This window comes from Hemibagrus wyckioides, linkage group LG23 (genome assembly GCF_019097595.1).
Source record: "Hemibagrus wyckioides isolate EC202008001 linkage group LG23, SWU_Hwy_1.0, whole genome shotgun sequence".
Lineage (NCBI taxonomy): Eukaryota > Metazoa > Chordata > Actinopteri > Siluriformes > Bagridae > Hemibagrus > Hemibagrus wyckioides.
In genome coordinates this window covers 9082638-9100048 of record NC_080732.1, presented here as the reverse complement: position 1 = coordinate 9100048, position 17411 = coordinate 9082638, and the positions used below count along the sequence as shown (strand labels likewise).

At 36.6% G+C, this 17411-nt stretch overlaps 1 protein-coding gene across 3 annotated transcripts in view; it reads right to left on the bottom strand.

Moving 5' to 3' along the window:
- pou6f2 (POU class 6 homeobox 2) overlaps positions 1 to 9822 on the bottom strand; it is an 86953-nt gene extending 77131 nt beyond the window's left edge. For 2 of the 3 annotated variants that reach the window (XM_058376052.1, XM_058376054.1), the window contains exons 1-2: positions 9618 to 9822; positions 8591 to 8750 (exon numbers count right to left, since the gene is read on the bottom strand). In XM_058376052.1, coding sequence (XP_058232035.1) covers positions 8591 to 8744 — 154 coding nt within the window. In that variant the 5' untranslated portion in view covers positions 8745 to 8750; positions 9618 to 9822. Of the gene's footprint in view, positions 1 to 8590; positions 8937 to 9617 lie in introns of those variants that run through there. The other variant, XM_058376053.1, reaches the window with a different exon arrangement.
- Between the last annotated feature and the right edge of the window lie 7589 nt (positions 9823 to 17411).

Here is a 17411-nt window from a genome sequence, read left to right as displayed (position 1 = left end):
CATGGATGCTTAATAACACATTAGTCTGATAATGTGGTCTGATCATCATGTCCAATGCTGCATTGTTGCTGTAAGTGTGCGTGTCTGTTGTTACAAGAATATTATCCTAATTTGTTTTCTCTAGCCCTAGACCATCCTCTAAAGCAATAATGTAATTTAGAAACCAAAAAGTATTTAGTACAATTGGGACCTACCATAACATACTGATTTCTATAAATATTCAATTCAGTATTTTTCATTTGATTTTACTGTATTTTTTTGTAATTGTTAAACCCACGTTTCATTTTTAACCCTTTGCAAGTGTTTAAACTGTAAAATGGAGGTACATTTTGCATAGAGTAAGCTCAATTTGAGACCTTAACTGATGAAAAACATTCCTAAACAACATTTTTAGACAAAATGCTTTATATTGCAGCCTTTTATACCCAATTGTCTGCACACAGCTAAATTTGTACTCCATTATAAAAGCTTAAAACACTCACTTAAACTGCTGCAAATATGTTTCAAAAACAAAAGTGGGCCTAGTACAACTCCTACATGGCCGTCCGTCCATCAACCCTGTGCTCGAACAGCATCTTACCTGTAGCTATGGGCACTACAGACGCATTAGCGAGCAGATTACACATGCTTGGTAGGAACACATTAGTTCAATGGGAATGGGTGTTGGCTATAAGCAGATGACTGAGGGCCATGTCTATAATGAGATCTAACTCCTTAGAAGAGGCACTTGGGGCCACTGGGCTCTATTTACACAGGCTGGTCTCATTGAAAAGACTGTGTGTGTGTGTGTGTGTGTCACTTTATTACTTAGGCCCAGCAAAGCACATCAAGGCTCTCGTTGCATTAGGACCAATCCCTCCTCCTCCCTATTCACGGATAAGCTGATTACACAAACATAATGTGCATGTTTTGTTCTGGGGCTTGCAAGGGAGGGATTTTAAAAGCAATGCCTGCATGTGCGTGTATGTGTGTGTGTGTGTGTGTGTGTGTGTGTGTGCGTGCATGTGTGTGTGTGTGTGTGTGTGTGCGTGTGTGTGTGTACTTATATGTGTATGGAGCAATCCAGGATAAGAAGGTAGTACTAATTTTGCTTGTGGCTAACCATTAAAACAAAACAAAAAATGGTATATCTCCAGGACACTTTTTGGATAATAAGTAGAGAGGAGGTACATTGAGATGGCCCTGAAAATGCACTACAGTGTCAAAATAGGTTTCTTCCACTAGACATAACATGTCTGTAGTCCTGTGGCCGGTAAACATTTGACAATTTGGATATTACTCTTCACATAAGAACAGTGAAGCATAAACCATATCCATCTGTCCATAACAGATACATTTTCCTCTCAACGCCCCCCTTAATTACACAAATCAATACACATTTTTTTAATCTATTCACCTTTTTTTTTCTCTCTCACTCTCTCTTTTTGCTGAAGGTGACCCCTGGGCTGAAACGTGTCCTCCATTTCAGCAGATTCAGTATAAGTGCTGGCCATTTGGCTTGGACGTTAAGTGTACAAAATGAGTGGTCTTGTCTTTCCGGCCCTCTCGTTCTGACAGGCTGATGATAGAAGCATCACATCCCGGGGCCCCAATAAAACGCATAGTGACAAGAGATGAGGCTTTGGTCGCTGAATATAATGCTGGATTGTGGTTTGGAGTGGCTTATTATCTTGTCTCAGGAGGCTGGAGAGAAGAAGGATCTTGCGGGAAAAGAGTAGATGCCACGCTGTACCCTTACACACAAGCACACACACCAGTTTGGCCTTCTAACCACCGCTTTTCGTTGACAATAAACAGGATGAGGTGTGTGTGGCAGCTTGAGTGCAACGTAGGAGAAATTAGCTTTTTAAAAGAAGAGTTTACGTGCTATATAGAATCAAGGGAGAAAGGAGGCGATTTTTTTGAGGGTTTTTTTTGGGGGGGGTATCAGAGGCTTTGCTGTGGCTCGGCTGTTACTGGTAATTCACACAAGCCTTTGCATGGGACCCAGACTTGTCACAATCATATTATTGTAAATAAATAAATAAGCCATTTAACTAAAATCTCTGTTATTAATTGTTACTTATAGAATTGGATACTGTAAAGCAAAACAAAAAAAAATATATTGGTCAGCTGCTGGACTATTGTAAAACTTTTTTTTTTTAAAGAACTCTCTTCCATCATGACATTTAATTTCATTGGCAAGCAAAACAGTTACAAGAACAACTCATCTAGAATATCTCGTATTCTCTCCCTGTTTCTGCTGAGTCTCGATACACGCTGCCTGGATAAAAGAGAACAACGTTGGCATCTTTCTAAGAACTTATGTGGCATAAAGTACCAGAAAGAACATTTTACAAATATTGTGAAAAAAATGTTTCATGATACAGCATTCTCTAGCCATAAAGACATTTAAAAATGGGTTATTTGTCCTTTATTACAACCTATGTATTTTCAAATAAATAATATAACCTTGGCTTGAGTATAACTATACCTGAATCATTACAATAGATTTTTTTTGCATTAATATTGGAACCCATTTAATTCATCTCATGCTTCAAACATCCTTATCCTCAAGTCTTCTATTATAAGTCAGGAAAAGTTTCCTTTTTTTTTTTTTTTTACTTTATTGAACATATTTATCCCATGAAAGATTTGTTTAGCAGGAACTTTATTCATCAAGATCATTGGAAGAGGATAATGAATTTTTAGTGATTATTGGTGTTGATGCAAAACTGACTGATGATGAAAACCACAAGCCTGTTAGCTAAGACATATTAATAAATAAAATTTTGTAAATTTTGTCACTGTGACATTAGCATAGATCTTTGCTGGTGTGTTTGCCACTTCTATTCTAAAAATAAAAATATATATTCAACCCGGCTAAACATGTAAAAACAATTAATTTTCAAATAGTTAAAGAAAAAAATTGAAGTTTGAGGTGTATTTTTCAGGAGTCAAGCTAAAAGTTTAAATGTCAGAACAATCACCCAGTGCACTGCAGGGTATCACACACACACACACATACTCTTATTCACACCTAGGGGAAATTTTGATCCACCTACTGGCATGTTTTCGGAGCTGTAAGGCAGCAGTGCTACCCTCTGCATCATTGTACTGCTCTGCTCTACATTTATTCAAATGTTAAACAATATTTGCAATATTATTCACATGCGTCCTGGGAGTTCTTCAAATGTCTCCACACAACACACATTCCGCCCGTCACACTACAGGCAGCTGATTAAGACATACAAACCTAATCAAATTCTGAGAGCTAAAATATGTTATAAGAATAAGCTGAATAATTTATTTCATCATCATTAATATCATGTTGCACGGATAACCCGAGGCATCACTGAGGGTGTGTTCATATTTGGAATATTAAAGTCAATTGCTGCTCCCTGCAGTCTTGTTGCCACACTGCATAACACAATTTCGGTCCATGTTCAGAGAGAGCTTTGCTTAAGGAATCTTGACATTCATACACTATATGGTCAAAAGAAAAACGTGTACACCTCATCATCACAGCCATATCCCCACAGCCATGCTCCAAAGTCTAGTGGAAAGCCTTTTCAGAAGAGTGGAGCTTATTATAACATTAAAACTAATTATATAATTAGATTATGATATCAGCAATTTGGTAAAGAGACGTCATGGTCGGGTGTCCACATATTTATGGTCATATCATGTACTTTATAGAATAGATTGAATGATCTTATAGTGAATTGTCTTTACAACTGAAGGAAATGGCATTATGAATAATATTAGAAATAAATATTTAAATAATCTTTAATAAAAGGTTGTAAAATGGCGTGGAGATCTTCATCCTTACATTCTACCAATGTGAAATATAGACATAAACATGTATGTCATTTATTATTAGTAGTAGTAGTGTTACAAGATGATTTCAGGAATGAAACTGTTTAACAAATACAGTGAAAAAACATATTGTTAGAGACATTAATGTACTTTATAGGAACTTCAGTCTCAAATTCGGTTTTCATTCAATATGATCTCAAATTAGATCTCCATATTCTCATTTCAGCCATATTCACCACTGACCAACAGTAACAGTGCCTCACTTTATTAATGATTATAAATATATAGAGGAAGGATGATGTTCACAGGTATCGGTACACTCTTTATCTGACACGGTTTTAGTTACTTCTAAATGAGAAACAAGCCCATAAACACCCAACAAACAAAAACAGGCCTGATAGCACAGACACAACCAACTCAGCACTTTCCTTCCAGATCTTTTCTCATGTTTTTACACAGTTTCCTGCTCTTATTTAGCGTGAGGGGATCACATTTGGCAGGCAATTTTTCTCTAAAATCTAAAAAACTCTAGAGACCCCATCAGTGCAGACCTATTTAATGAACATAATAAATATCAGGCTCATTATGTCATAGCTTACAGTAATATTTTGGGCTACATTTTGGAGGCATACGAACCCGAAAATCTTTATTCTGACTGCAATTAGGTTCAAGCCAAATAGGCGAATAATTCTACATTAACAAAACAAGAAAAAATCTAATCGTTTTGAGGATGATGATGTGTTGTGATTTTAACAACATTTAAAAAATCATAGAGCCTAGTTTGAGAAGCCATATGTACCATCTCAGTCACATATACAGTATATATACAGTATATATATAATAGTGTAGATATTTAATGGCAATACAACGTATAAATGCGTACACACACACACGCACATATATGTGACCATTGAGCACCAGTTTTATTCTTTATCACATGCTTACATGTGTGTTATTGTTGCAGTCATAGCAGCTAGAAAAGACAGATGATGAGTTGAATACATAAAGGTGAAAAATGACAAAAATCAGCCCACAAAAGCGGGTTTTGATGCTTATTAAAGAAAATTGTAACTCTGCCTTTATGAAGTAGTTACCTCTCTCTTTCTCTCCTTTCTCTCTCTCTCTCTCTTTCTTTCTCTCTCTCTGTCTTTCGTAGTGAATCTTGCCTTGGGATATCCTTAAAAATTCATCAGACTGACAATGGAATCCTCCAGACCAATCAGGGGGCTGACAGTGAAGGCCAAATGGGGATCTAAGAGAGATCCCCCACCCAACACACACAAACACACACACACTAACGCATCCTCCCAAATCAGCAGAGGCCTGCCATGCTAACACTGTTTCGCCTTAATGTCAAGCCACATCACAGTCCCAGTTCCATCCTAAAAGACACAGAAAAATAATTCACTGATATCCACCGTCTATGCAGATATCCAAAAGATTTTGCTCCCTTTACACACACACACACACACACACACACACACACACACACACACACACACAAAGACAGACCCGTGTTATGTTGGTTGGCATTCATAAGGGGGGTTGCTGATGTCTGATGTATAATTCATCTCAAAACACCAACCCATGCTCCTTATACTTCTCTTTCAATGTCTGATGTAATGCTGTGAATACCTGCCTCAGTCTAATGAAAGAGAATTTACCACAATTCTGCAATGCTGTCAGATGTGATACATTCACCAAAATCTTTTAATCAAGTGACACTTACTTAAAAATGTTGATGAAAGAAATGAAACCTGGTAGAAAAAATCAAACAGATCTATCCCTTATTCATTTTTCAGATTGGTTATCAGCTCAGTTTACATTTAAATGCATTTATTTGTCAGATGTTTTTAACCAAAGTGACTAATATGCAGGAAGCTTGTGGAGGAACTGGTGATATAACAGGTGCAAATCTCTCTTAAGTTTCCACTGACCAGGGGAAAATGCAAGAGAGTTGAAGGAAGAACTAAACACAGAGAGAGAGAGAGAGAGAGAGAGAGAGAGAGAGAGGGAGAGAGAGAGATTTACACATACACACACATTAGCAGTGCACACTAAAGGCAAGTATATATTCTTATTTAACACATTATAAATTAGAAAATGACAATTAAGCCACTAGGTTCTTGGCTTATTTACATTATTTAATAATTTATATCATTTTATCTTGAAACCACTGTGAATGATTCAGTAACCACAGTGAAGATAACAGAAAAGTACGAAAAGCTCACTATGAAAGGAATCTGTATCTGGCATTAAAAAATGAGCACTACAACAAGCTCAGGGACAGTAAAGTCTGATTCAGTTTATTCAACTCTGAAGTTTACAACCTATGACACACATTAATTCACTCGTTCATCTTCAGTAAGCGCTCCATCCTGCCCTTGGTCCGGAGTACAAGGTGGGAATACAGCGTGAATGAGATGCCAGTTCGTGGCAGGGTATCATGCATACACATATTCAAACATTCAATGAAACTTCAGGGCAATTTAGTTAATCCACCTACTGCCATGTTATTGGACTGAGGCAGGAAAAAAAAGAGGAAACCCACACGGACACGGAGAGAACATACACCGAATCTCCACACAGGAACATGAACATGGAGACAGGAACATGATGCACTGTGTTTGAAAATTTCTGTTACAACACTGCAGTGCATGTATATACCAAGAAGGTAAAAGAAAGAAAGAAAGAAAGAAAGAAAGAAAGAAAGAAAGAAAGAAAGAAAGAAAGAAAGAAAGAAAGAAAGAAAGAAAGAATCTATAATGAGGATGAGTTAAACAACATTAAACCAAAAAAAGAAAGGATTTATAAAATAAATATTTCCTACTGATCAATACACCATGTGCTGCTCAGTTAGGACTTGATATGAATTAATCTAATTGCATTGACAAGAATATATTTGATATGATTTCAGTGTAAATGTCTGTTTTTTATTAATAAAGGAGTAAAAAGTGTAAAATACTCAACATATACTGACAAACAGAAAAATGAAATTACTGCGATATTCATTTGTAAAGCTGCAGAAGTACATTAAAATACTTTTAAATGTCTAATATCAGCTTTTACTTTGTTTTATTTGTTTACCTTCAGAGTATCACTAGTGTTGAGTCTAAATAATTCTATACATCTGTTTAAGATTAATATTTCGCTGCTTACGTTTAGAGAGAGACAGTTTATGTGTAGAGATGGGTATAGACAGTGTGTGTGTGTGTGTGTGTGTGTGTGTGTGTGTGTGTGTGTGTGTGTTTTGAACATGGGCGTTTGTATGTGTTTGGGAGACAAAAATGAATGAATGTGAAGGATGAAATGAAAAAGATACCAAAAACTCGAAGCGACACTAATAAAAAATAAAAAATAAAAATAAAAAAAAAACATCACAATGAGTTCACTATAAAACAGAAAAATTCAATCTGAATATATATTTTTAAAATAAAATAAAATAAAATAAATTAATTAATTAATAAACCAAAGAAGATTGGATTAATGTTATTGGTTTAATACATTTGTTGATCTTTAAATATAGCCGACTACAAGAATGTAAATTGATATCCAGTTTCAGAAAGTTACTATAAGTTTGATCTAAAAGCTACAGTAAACGATATATTTACAATTCTATTCAATTGGCGAGGTTATAGGATTTTTGGTCTTTGAATTTCAGCTACAAATACTAAAAAATAAGTAGCAGAAAATGCCACAAAAGAAATTTACACTCTCAATTTTAAATGAATAATCAATTTCATGTTTATAAAAATCATACAGAGCAAAATAAACCTTTGGAAAATAAAATCGGATTGCTGCTTGGTTTAACCACTTGGTTTTTATGCACTAAATATAGCTTTTTCATTCATTTATTTTTTCTTTAAAAAGGCATAACAAGTTTAATAAGTTTAGTTCTATCAGCAACAATATCATAAAACACAACTAATAAAATGCTATTTGAGGTAATTTGTTAGAAATTACTAAAGAATATAGAGATCTAGAGCTCTCTATTGAAAAGAGAGTGAGAGAATGGAGAAAGTGAGTATAGCTCTCTCTCTACACAACAATCACATTTCTCTCCCCCTTAGGCATCCCACCTTTCTCTCATTTTTATCTCCAGTCTCAGCCAAGGAGATTGCAAATGTGAAGAAATGTCACCCAGTGTGACAGATGAGTGCGTCTGCGTCTCCTGTTGCCAGTTTGCCCCAGATTCTGTCATACTTTTTTTTTGCATTCTGAACGAAAAACGATGTCCTCACGTGCAGCATGGCTGCATCCCAAAGCTCCCCATCCAAAAAAAAAAAAAAATTTGGGATATCAGTTCCATGATAAGAAAAGTTGTTCTCCTGGCAATGAGACTTTATGGAATTTATGGTGATCATCATTAAAAAAACAGACAGACTCTCTACACACCCCGGTAGCTATTTAACTTCATGGTAAGGTGACCCACAGCAGTTCTCTGGCTGACTGTATAATGCTTTATTCCTTCAAAATGATGCACACAGATTTACCAAATAATAAGTGATACAAGTCATCCACCTTCTCTTTAAACTCTTTTCATCTGCTTCATCCAACACTTTTACAATCCTGACAGCTGGTATTTTATCAGCACTTGCTAAAACTCCTCCAAGCAAAACTTTTTAACTCATCTCTCAGTGACACACACACACACACACACATCAACTATTCTCTTTAACCCCCTGGCTGTGCCGTGTGTGGCCCCAAAGCTTGGTGGTCAAAACGAGAGAGCAGAAAACTGAAAGATGGGCCGAGACAAAAGAGGTGAGGATGATGAAGATGATGTACTCACCGTACAGCTTGTCTTCGGCATCCGGAGGCAGAAGGAGAGGTTCCTCATTAGTCTCGCTGTCCGGGCTGGGAGCCCTCTCGTCCTCGCGCAGCTCGGCGCCTTCCATCTCTCCTCGCAGGGAGAGTAGCGGCTTGCTCAGCTGCCCAGTGATCATTGGAGCCTGGAGCAGGAAGGAGAGATGGAAGGAGGAGGGGAGAATCACCGGTTAGCACTTGGGTTCTCTCGCTCGCTATCGCTCTCAAATGCACGCACACACACATACACACACACACACACACTCTCGCATGTGCTCTCTGCTGTTCCCCTTCTCCTGCTCTTGCCACCTTTTGCTCTGTCTCTCTCTCTCTATTTCTCTCTCTCACACACACACACACACACTCACTCTCTCCAGAGCTGATCACTCACTCACACAGCACTCTCTCTTTCTCATATTCTCTCTCTCTCTCTCTCTCTCTCTCTGCTGCCTGAACTAGCTCTCATGGACTGGAGAGATTCAAAACAATTCCATTTGTGTCCCACGTGCCCCAAAGGCCTTATTTACATACTTTATTCTCTCATGTATTACACTGCAATAAATCTTGTTATGTAACTATGTTGAGTTGTTTAAAATCATCCAGTGAATCATGTGCTTATTTTGCTCTTTCTCTGTTACAGGTAAAATGATTTTTTTTTTTAATGCTTAAATCTGTAGTTTAAAACTATCCTGTTTTTTTTTTAAAAAAATAATAAATTGTAGCACTTCAGCGTAAGAGTTGGAACAACATGCACCATTGTGAATTTTAATGGCACACTTCAGTCAAGTACCTACAGAAATTTACATATACTCTTAATTGCCCCAATTCATCTTTCCACTCTTGCAATCAGCGTAACTCATTCCAAAGAGCACTTTTATGAGGCTACATAAAAAAAGTAGCATTCCATAATCATTTTATGCGTTAATTTGAATCACAAGTGCAAAACTCCCACAGCAGTGTGGGCAGCTGGTACTTCATGATAATTTGCAAAAAAAAAAAAAAAAAAAACTTACCAAAATGGTGTCTCCAGAATCAAAGGAAAATGAGCTGAAGTACTACTAGTAAAGATATCCAAAGATTAGAGAGATCAGCGCTAGAAATTTAGAAGCAGTTGACTCTTCACGAAGGCCAAAAAAGGATCTGACAGGAAAAGCATCGGCTGGTTCAAGTCTGGGGTCGCCTCTAGAGATTCACCAGAGATGTCACCTCTACTCTCTTTTCCTCTCGCCTCTCTCCATCTCTCTGTCTCTCGTTCTGCCCCTCCTTCCTTAGATGTACCTCCTCCCTGCTTCCCTGATGGTGAAGCACATCATAAACAAATTCAGGCAGGAGGAGAAAAAAAATAGAAACCTCTCCTCTCCCTCCCGCTGCCTTATTTAGAGAGAAGTTTCTGCCTAAGTGGCTCTGAAATAGGGACAGGTGATCAGTTCGAATCTATCCTGAAAGCAGAAGAAGGAAAAACAAAAAAGGAGGGGGAGGTTGCGTTGAATGAGGGAGGTGGAGGGGGGAGGTGGCTACCCAGACCTCAACATCACCATGTTTACCCCCCCTTCAGGGTGATTCAATGATTGGGGGCCCTCAGGGGCCGCTGCAAATGCGCTCATCAGCCCAAGCACTGCAGACTTTGATGTGACACATGATAATCTATGAAAATGTTAATCAATAGGAATAGTTTAAGCTGTCGTTGGTGAAGCGGACCGGTCAATACTCATATACGCAGCAACAATGTCGCTTGTCATCGCTTTGCTGGAGTTCTTTCTCTCTTTTTTTTTTTTGCCGAGCACTTAAGCACAAGAAACTCAACGATGCGTCAATATGCCCCCCGTGCTGTCCCCTTGCCAGAGAGGTAAACACATTTTCCACTGCTGCTGAACGATAGTGCCACTCGCTCTGCATTCATTTAAACCAGCATCCCCTCTCCATCCACCCCTTCCATCCATCCATCCTTACATCCCTTCTTCTCTTTGAGTTGCATGGATAGGTCCAGTGGAGGGCAAAATTAATACCTAATTGAATAGTGCAGTCATCACAATAATCAATACTTTTTTATTATTTATTCTTTACAGTCCGTTGACTGGTTGAGAGCTGAGAAGAGCTGAGGGAGCGAGGGAGAGAGAGAGAGAGAGAGAGAGAGAGAGAGAAAGAGAGAGAGAGTGGGGGGAGAGAGAGACAGAGAAAGAGACAGACAGGGGGAGAGAGAGAGAGAGAGAGAGAGAGAGAGAGAGAGAAAGAGAGAGAGAGTGGGGGGAGAGAGAGACAGAGAAAGAGACAGACAGGAGGAGAGAGACACACAGAGAGAGAGCGAGAGAGAGAGAGAGACAGACAGAGAGAGAGATCAGTGTAATTTTCACTGCAGGCTGGACACACAATAAAACAAGGAAAATTATGGCAGAGCAGAGAGAAAAAAATTCAAGACAGATGAGGATGGGGAATCTTTCTCTCCACAACAAGTTATAAAGAAAAATGGACAGGGACGCTTGTGAATCCTTTAGCATTTCCATCCTTTAGCAATGTTTTTTCAGAAAAAAAAATCGTAGCATGATCATGTGTTCATAGGAGACAAAATAGAAGCTTCTGATTGTTAAATTCCAATGAAAACAAAATTCTTTTTATTGTGATTTGGCCATAATAAATCTTCTGTTAGAAAATCATCTTATTATAGAAGACCCGTATGCACTTCCCCAACTCTAGAAACCCTTTTTCTGTTTTTAGAAGCTTTCTGAAATTTTAATAATCATTTTTACACACACTTTTACTTATCACACTTATTTCACATGGCCTTTTAAAGTAGCTGAAACATCGAAGTGCATTAAAAAATAAGGAAACTCAAAGAACGCCCATATAAGAAAATAAATGTAGAGTGAGACAACTTAAATAATATTAATAATAATGCTAAATATAGATAAATACAGGGAAGTGCAAGTCTCTCTCTCTCTCTCTCTCTCTCTCTCTCTTTCTCTCTCTCTTTGTCTCTGCATGTGTGTGAAGAAGGTGGACAGCGTGTGTGTGTGTGTGTGTGTGTGTGAGTGTGTGTGTGAGAGACTCTTCTTTGGCCTCGCAAGAGAAGAAACAGGGAAAAGCACTTGAATGTTGACCTCCTGCCTCACACACTCTCCCTGTTCCTTCTCTGCTTGGAGATTTGTCTCTGTCCCTCTCACTCTCTCTCTCTCTCTCTTGTAGCATATTCATGCTAATTGCTAATGGTTCTAGCTGTAGGACTCTCAGTGTCCCCTGAGGACAGGGAAAGAGCTGATGATTAGGGCAGGAAGCAAGCAACCTGTTTACTTGTTCTCAGATCAGCATCTGCTAAACATCAGGCTTAATTTCCCTCTTATCATACTTTTGCTTGTTTCACAGTAATATAGTAGACTGGGAAATCTAAACACACTGATATTGGTTATCATGGCCAATAAACCTGAGTATAAAGCAACAGCAAGAACAATGTTATAATAAATCAACATAACTATAATAATTCATATGTATAAGGTAAAAGGTAAAAAAACTTTCTGCTGGATCACGTAAAATACATGTTTGCCACAACATTAGATTTGGTTATTTTTGGAAAGATTTATTATTATTATTATTATTATTATTATTATTATTATTATTATTATTGTTATTGTTATTGTTATTATTATTAATAGTATCATTATTATTATTATTATTATTATTATTATTATTATTATTATTATTATTATTATTATTATTATTGCTGTTGTTGAAAAATGTTGTGATTTAAACCTCATTAGATGTAAGAATGATAATTTCAGCCCTTTTTAATATTTGTCAAAAGTTACATTTTCAGTAAAAGTAAATTTCACTGTGTTTTTTCTGTGGAATATTTCTGCCTTAGGACTACAGACTCATGGGAAACCCCCAAAGAAATTTCTTTTCCTTTGCAGGAGCTAGAATTTTTATTTTTATTTAGAAATTCTATTTATTTCATACAACTTATACTATTTACATTTAAGCAGATATCTGACAAAGCACGAAAGCCAGAAAATCGATGTAAACAAATAGCATACAAAATATAACTTGATAATTCAAGTCGTTGTAAGTTATTACAATTTATTGTGGAAGACCGAAAAATCAATTCTCCTGCTTTTTCTTCTTGGAATAATTGAGAGGCAATATTTTAAATGGGATGATTTTATTTTCAATTAAAAATGAAGATTGTAGTTTTTTTTTGTATAGAGAGCACTAATTAAGTCCAGTATATGAGTCTTTAACTGAATTTTGTTGTGGCTATAATAATATACACAAACTGAAAATTGATACAAAGATCCTTCTACATGACAGATTTTTTTTTAGTTGGCATAAATAAATAGAAAAAGATCTGTAAACCAAATGATAGTTATAAAACCAAAAATGGTCTTATCGTATAAGGCATTTCTTTTACAATCTTTTCTAGAGCATGTTTTATATATAAGAGCAAACTGGAGCAACATGTAAGCAAGAGAGAAAAGGAGGTGGCTTTGGGTGAAGACGAGGTGGTTTTGGGTGAATGACTGAACTTTTACACTGATGTTGCTTCTGCTGCAGTGCAAAAGGTTTGTGTCCGCCAAGGGGCTACACACACACACACACACACACACACACACAACATTTATGTGTACATTCAGGAAGTAAGTGAGTACATGTAGTTGTCTGTGATTCACATATTCCTGCATTCATTCCTACAGTATGTTTCATACGCATTCATAAAGAGTATTGTTTAACATAAACATTCATTTCTTACACAAAATTACCTGAACACATTTTATTTCACAGTGTGGTGTAATTCAGTTTATCATATGATCTCATTAATGATCTTGCCAACAGCAACTTCTAACATAATGCACTAATTTGACCATTTTTTTTAACAACACTCCAGAGTTCTTCTCATTTTCATTCGAATTCACTCGAATTAGACAGGTTTTTAATTAGCAGGAGATAGAAAAAGATTTCTATCAAATATAAAACCTACCGTAACTCAAACCATTTATCAAACCTCTAGCTGCTGCAATCCAAAGCCATCCACAACACACACACACACACACGGGATCAGAGAAAAGACAGAGAGATTGTGTCGTTGGCTGTTGACTATCAAAGCTGAGCTTTAAAAAAGCTCTTTGAGGCCCAAGACACTATAAGAACCTACTGCTCCTCCTCAGATAAATATAAAAAGCCATTGATTGAGTGAGTTTGTGTGGCTGGTTTTCTTTTTTTTTCTGTTTATTTTTTTTTTTTTTCTTTCCCTCTTTCTTGGTACATCGATCTTTGAGCTGACCTTCTGGTGATTCTGAAGCTTATCTGACCCCTGTATTATAGCCTGAACATGGAGAGACTGAGAAAAATAGATACAGAAGAGTAAGTGTGTAAGGTAGAGGGACAGAAAAGGTGAAACAGGAGAGCATTATAAAAAAAAAAAGAGGAAGGAGGGAAGGAGGAAAGGGGTGAGAGGAAAAGGGGGGAGGGAGTTAGGGAAAGAGAAACATAAGGAAATTAAAAACAATATTATATTTACAAATCTAGTGTTTATCAAGATTTATTTTTTACTACAGAAGGATGCACTTGCATTTTCTCTTCTTCACTCTCATCCCCATGCCTCTTTGGTCAGTTGCCATCAGCAACAAGGTCTGTGTGTTGATTGGTCTGGCAGGGTTTTACCCAGGACCTGTCTGACACTGACGAATAGTTTTTAATACCTGCAACAACGCTGCATCATCCAGAACACACACACACACGTGCACACATGGGTTTGGCTTATTTACTGGCCAGATCATAATGGCCACCTTCCTGGAGAAAACTGGAATTATTTCTAAACTGTATATACTGTTGCACATTGTTGCAATGACACAACACCAAAAAAACTCTCAGTAACCAAAAATAAATCTTTTGGTTCTTGAAGTAAAAGCATTTTTAAAAAATGTCCAAATTCATATGGACACACACACACACACACACACACACAATTCAAAACCTGGCATCAAACATGTCAGTGCAATGCAAAGGGAACAAATATTTACATTTATATGAGACATTAGCAAGGTATGAGATATGAGAATACACAAGAGCAACACTTAGTATTGTTATTATCGATGTAACAGTATAATGGCTTTAAGGTATTGATTAAAGATTAGAGTATTCATATATTCATTTACTAAATTTAGTTCTAGTTTAATGTGCTTTTATGGTTATTTGCTATATATGACTTGATAAATAATAATCTGATCAATTAATAAACTCCACTCACATTTCTGTAAAGTCTAATCATTTTTAATTCAGTTTAATTCCACAGTTTCGAAATCTACATCAGGGAGATACATATCTGTTATAATGACCAAAGCAGTTGGTGTGGTATAGATACTAGCAGTGCTACAATGCTAGATGTCATTTCAATTGACAACAAATCTGAAATGCGAAACATAGAAAGGCAAAGAATTAGTCTTAAGTCTATCTGTAATGCACTCACTGACCTAATAGTTCCTCAAGAGCTCTTGCATTATTTACTGTCCAGTGTCACCCAAATGAGGATGGGTTTCCTTCTAAGCCTGGTTCCTCTCAAGGTTTCTTCCTCATATAATCTCAAGGAGTTTTTCCTCACCACCGTCACCTCAGGCTTGCTCATTAGGGATAAAATAGGGACACATTTTTTTCCCTCTATGTTTCTATACTTCTGTAAAGCTGCTTTGAGACAATGTCCATTGTTAAAAGCGCTATACAAATAAATTGAATTAAACTGAATTGAAAATATTATATTAAAAAATAAAATTAAAAAGCTTTTCAGTGTGACACTTTACCTGCATTCCAAAAATGATCTTCTGTCCCCACCATTAAGACTGCTTTTATCTTTTCTATAGAAATCAGATGTTGTATATTTTTCATATCATGCAATTATGGAAAATAATGTTGCACATGATTTAATTCCTGAATGAAAACGATAATAATTATTCTAGTGAGAGAATTAACTAAGTAACGGATTTGATCAGAGACACAGTAGTGACAATGTAGGAATGAGATCCAGCTCCAAAATATTGTCTTTGTAGCGCTATTAAGTTTAATAAATATTTAAATAAAAGTAAAGCAATATTTGAATTGCTATCACTACACTTTCCATTCTTCATAAATAGTGTTAAGGGTCGAGAAATAAACGAGTAGCCATTAACTATTTACAAAAATATCTTAAAAACTGTGTATAAAGAGACACAGGAGATATAGTATGTTTTCCACAGGAGTCCTACAAACCAAGTAAACAATACTTGTAATCATACACTCTGCCAAACCACCAACTTAGGAAATGTAATTTAGGGACTGCCCTGAATTTATCACTTGACTGAGTTTTACATGGGATGCTCATTAACTGTGTAATACATACTAATTACCACCGAGGACAACAGGCCTTTTGCAGTGCATGAGAGCGTCTTAATGACCAGGGACAGCAAAGCAAGTGAATCAAGACATTGTCTCTCCCTTGTGGGAGTTAATTGCATTGTTCAAGCCTGATTCCCACATTACATCAGAATTATGAGACACATTAATTTTTCCTTCACAGGGTAAATTAGCATTCTGACCTTGCATCCGCGTGCTTTGTGTGAGATTTATGATTTGGTCCAGTGCATAGTAAATTAAAGCTCTCTGTCTAGGGGGAAAGTACAGGGAGTGAGTTAGCATAGTACTAAAGAAAAACTAATATATAAGAAAGAAATGTTATTGAAAGGAAGGTATAGTTGTGGAGAACAGTGATATATGTATAAGGTAAAGCTTTGTGAAAAATGTTTCTAAAGCATTTAAGGAAGTTGTCTCATTTGTTGTCAGCAAAAGTTTTCCATACAGGAAAATCTTTGGAACTAAAGACGAACAGCATTATCTTATCAGAAAAATACTAGACAACCATGGTCATCTACAGATGGAGTGACAGATCTGCATGTCTCAATGAAAGCATGTGTTTGTCCTCACACTTTCCATTTTGAAGCCATATACAGATGGTCAAGATTTTTTTTTTTTTTAAATTTCCCTTCTTTGAAATTTGGTCCTAGCCCAAACCTGTTCTCGCATACCAATGCTGCTGTGCACTAAAAGAGGTGCATGAAGACATGGTTTGACAAGTCTGCTGTAGAAGAATTCTAGTGGCCTGAACCAAGCCATGACCTCAACCAGGTTGTTGATGAAGTTCATCTAGTCAGGATGAACTAGAACACTAACTGTGCACCAGGCCTCCTAACATCACTAATGCGTTTGTGGCAGCATCTTCACAGCCATGTTCCAAAGTTTAATGGAAAACCTTCCTAGAAGAGTGGAGGTTGATGTAGCTATAAAAGGGAAAACCAGCTTAGAAAAGGGAGTAGGTGTTGGGTGTCCACATACTTTTGGTCATATTTACTACGGTTTATGAGTATATTTAGAAGTATTTAATTAATAAATGATGTATTATTTGCTTCTAAATTGTTTATTACTGAACCTTAAAGACTGATCTAATGATGATCAGTCTTTAAGGTTCAGTAATAAACAATTTTTCCTATGATGGCATAGGTCCTGAATGGGATGACTTCAATACAAAGAATGAAGCTAAATACAGATATAAGGCATCATTTAACAGTCCAGGATTTGGTTAAAATTTGTTGGCAATATGTTTTGCCTTATGCTGCTCAAATATATTTAATAATATCTAAATACATTTTAGTGTTCATATTTGCTGAATAAAAAGACTCTTGATTGTATCTATGACTTTTGGACTTTATTGTAAATAACTGTATTATTATTGTAGATATAAACATAAAAAAGTTGGACTGAAGTGGTTAATTAGCAGGATTTGAAGGTGTCGTCTG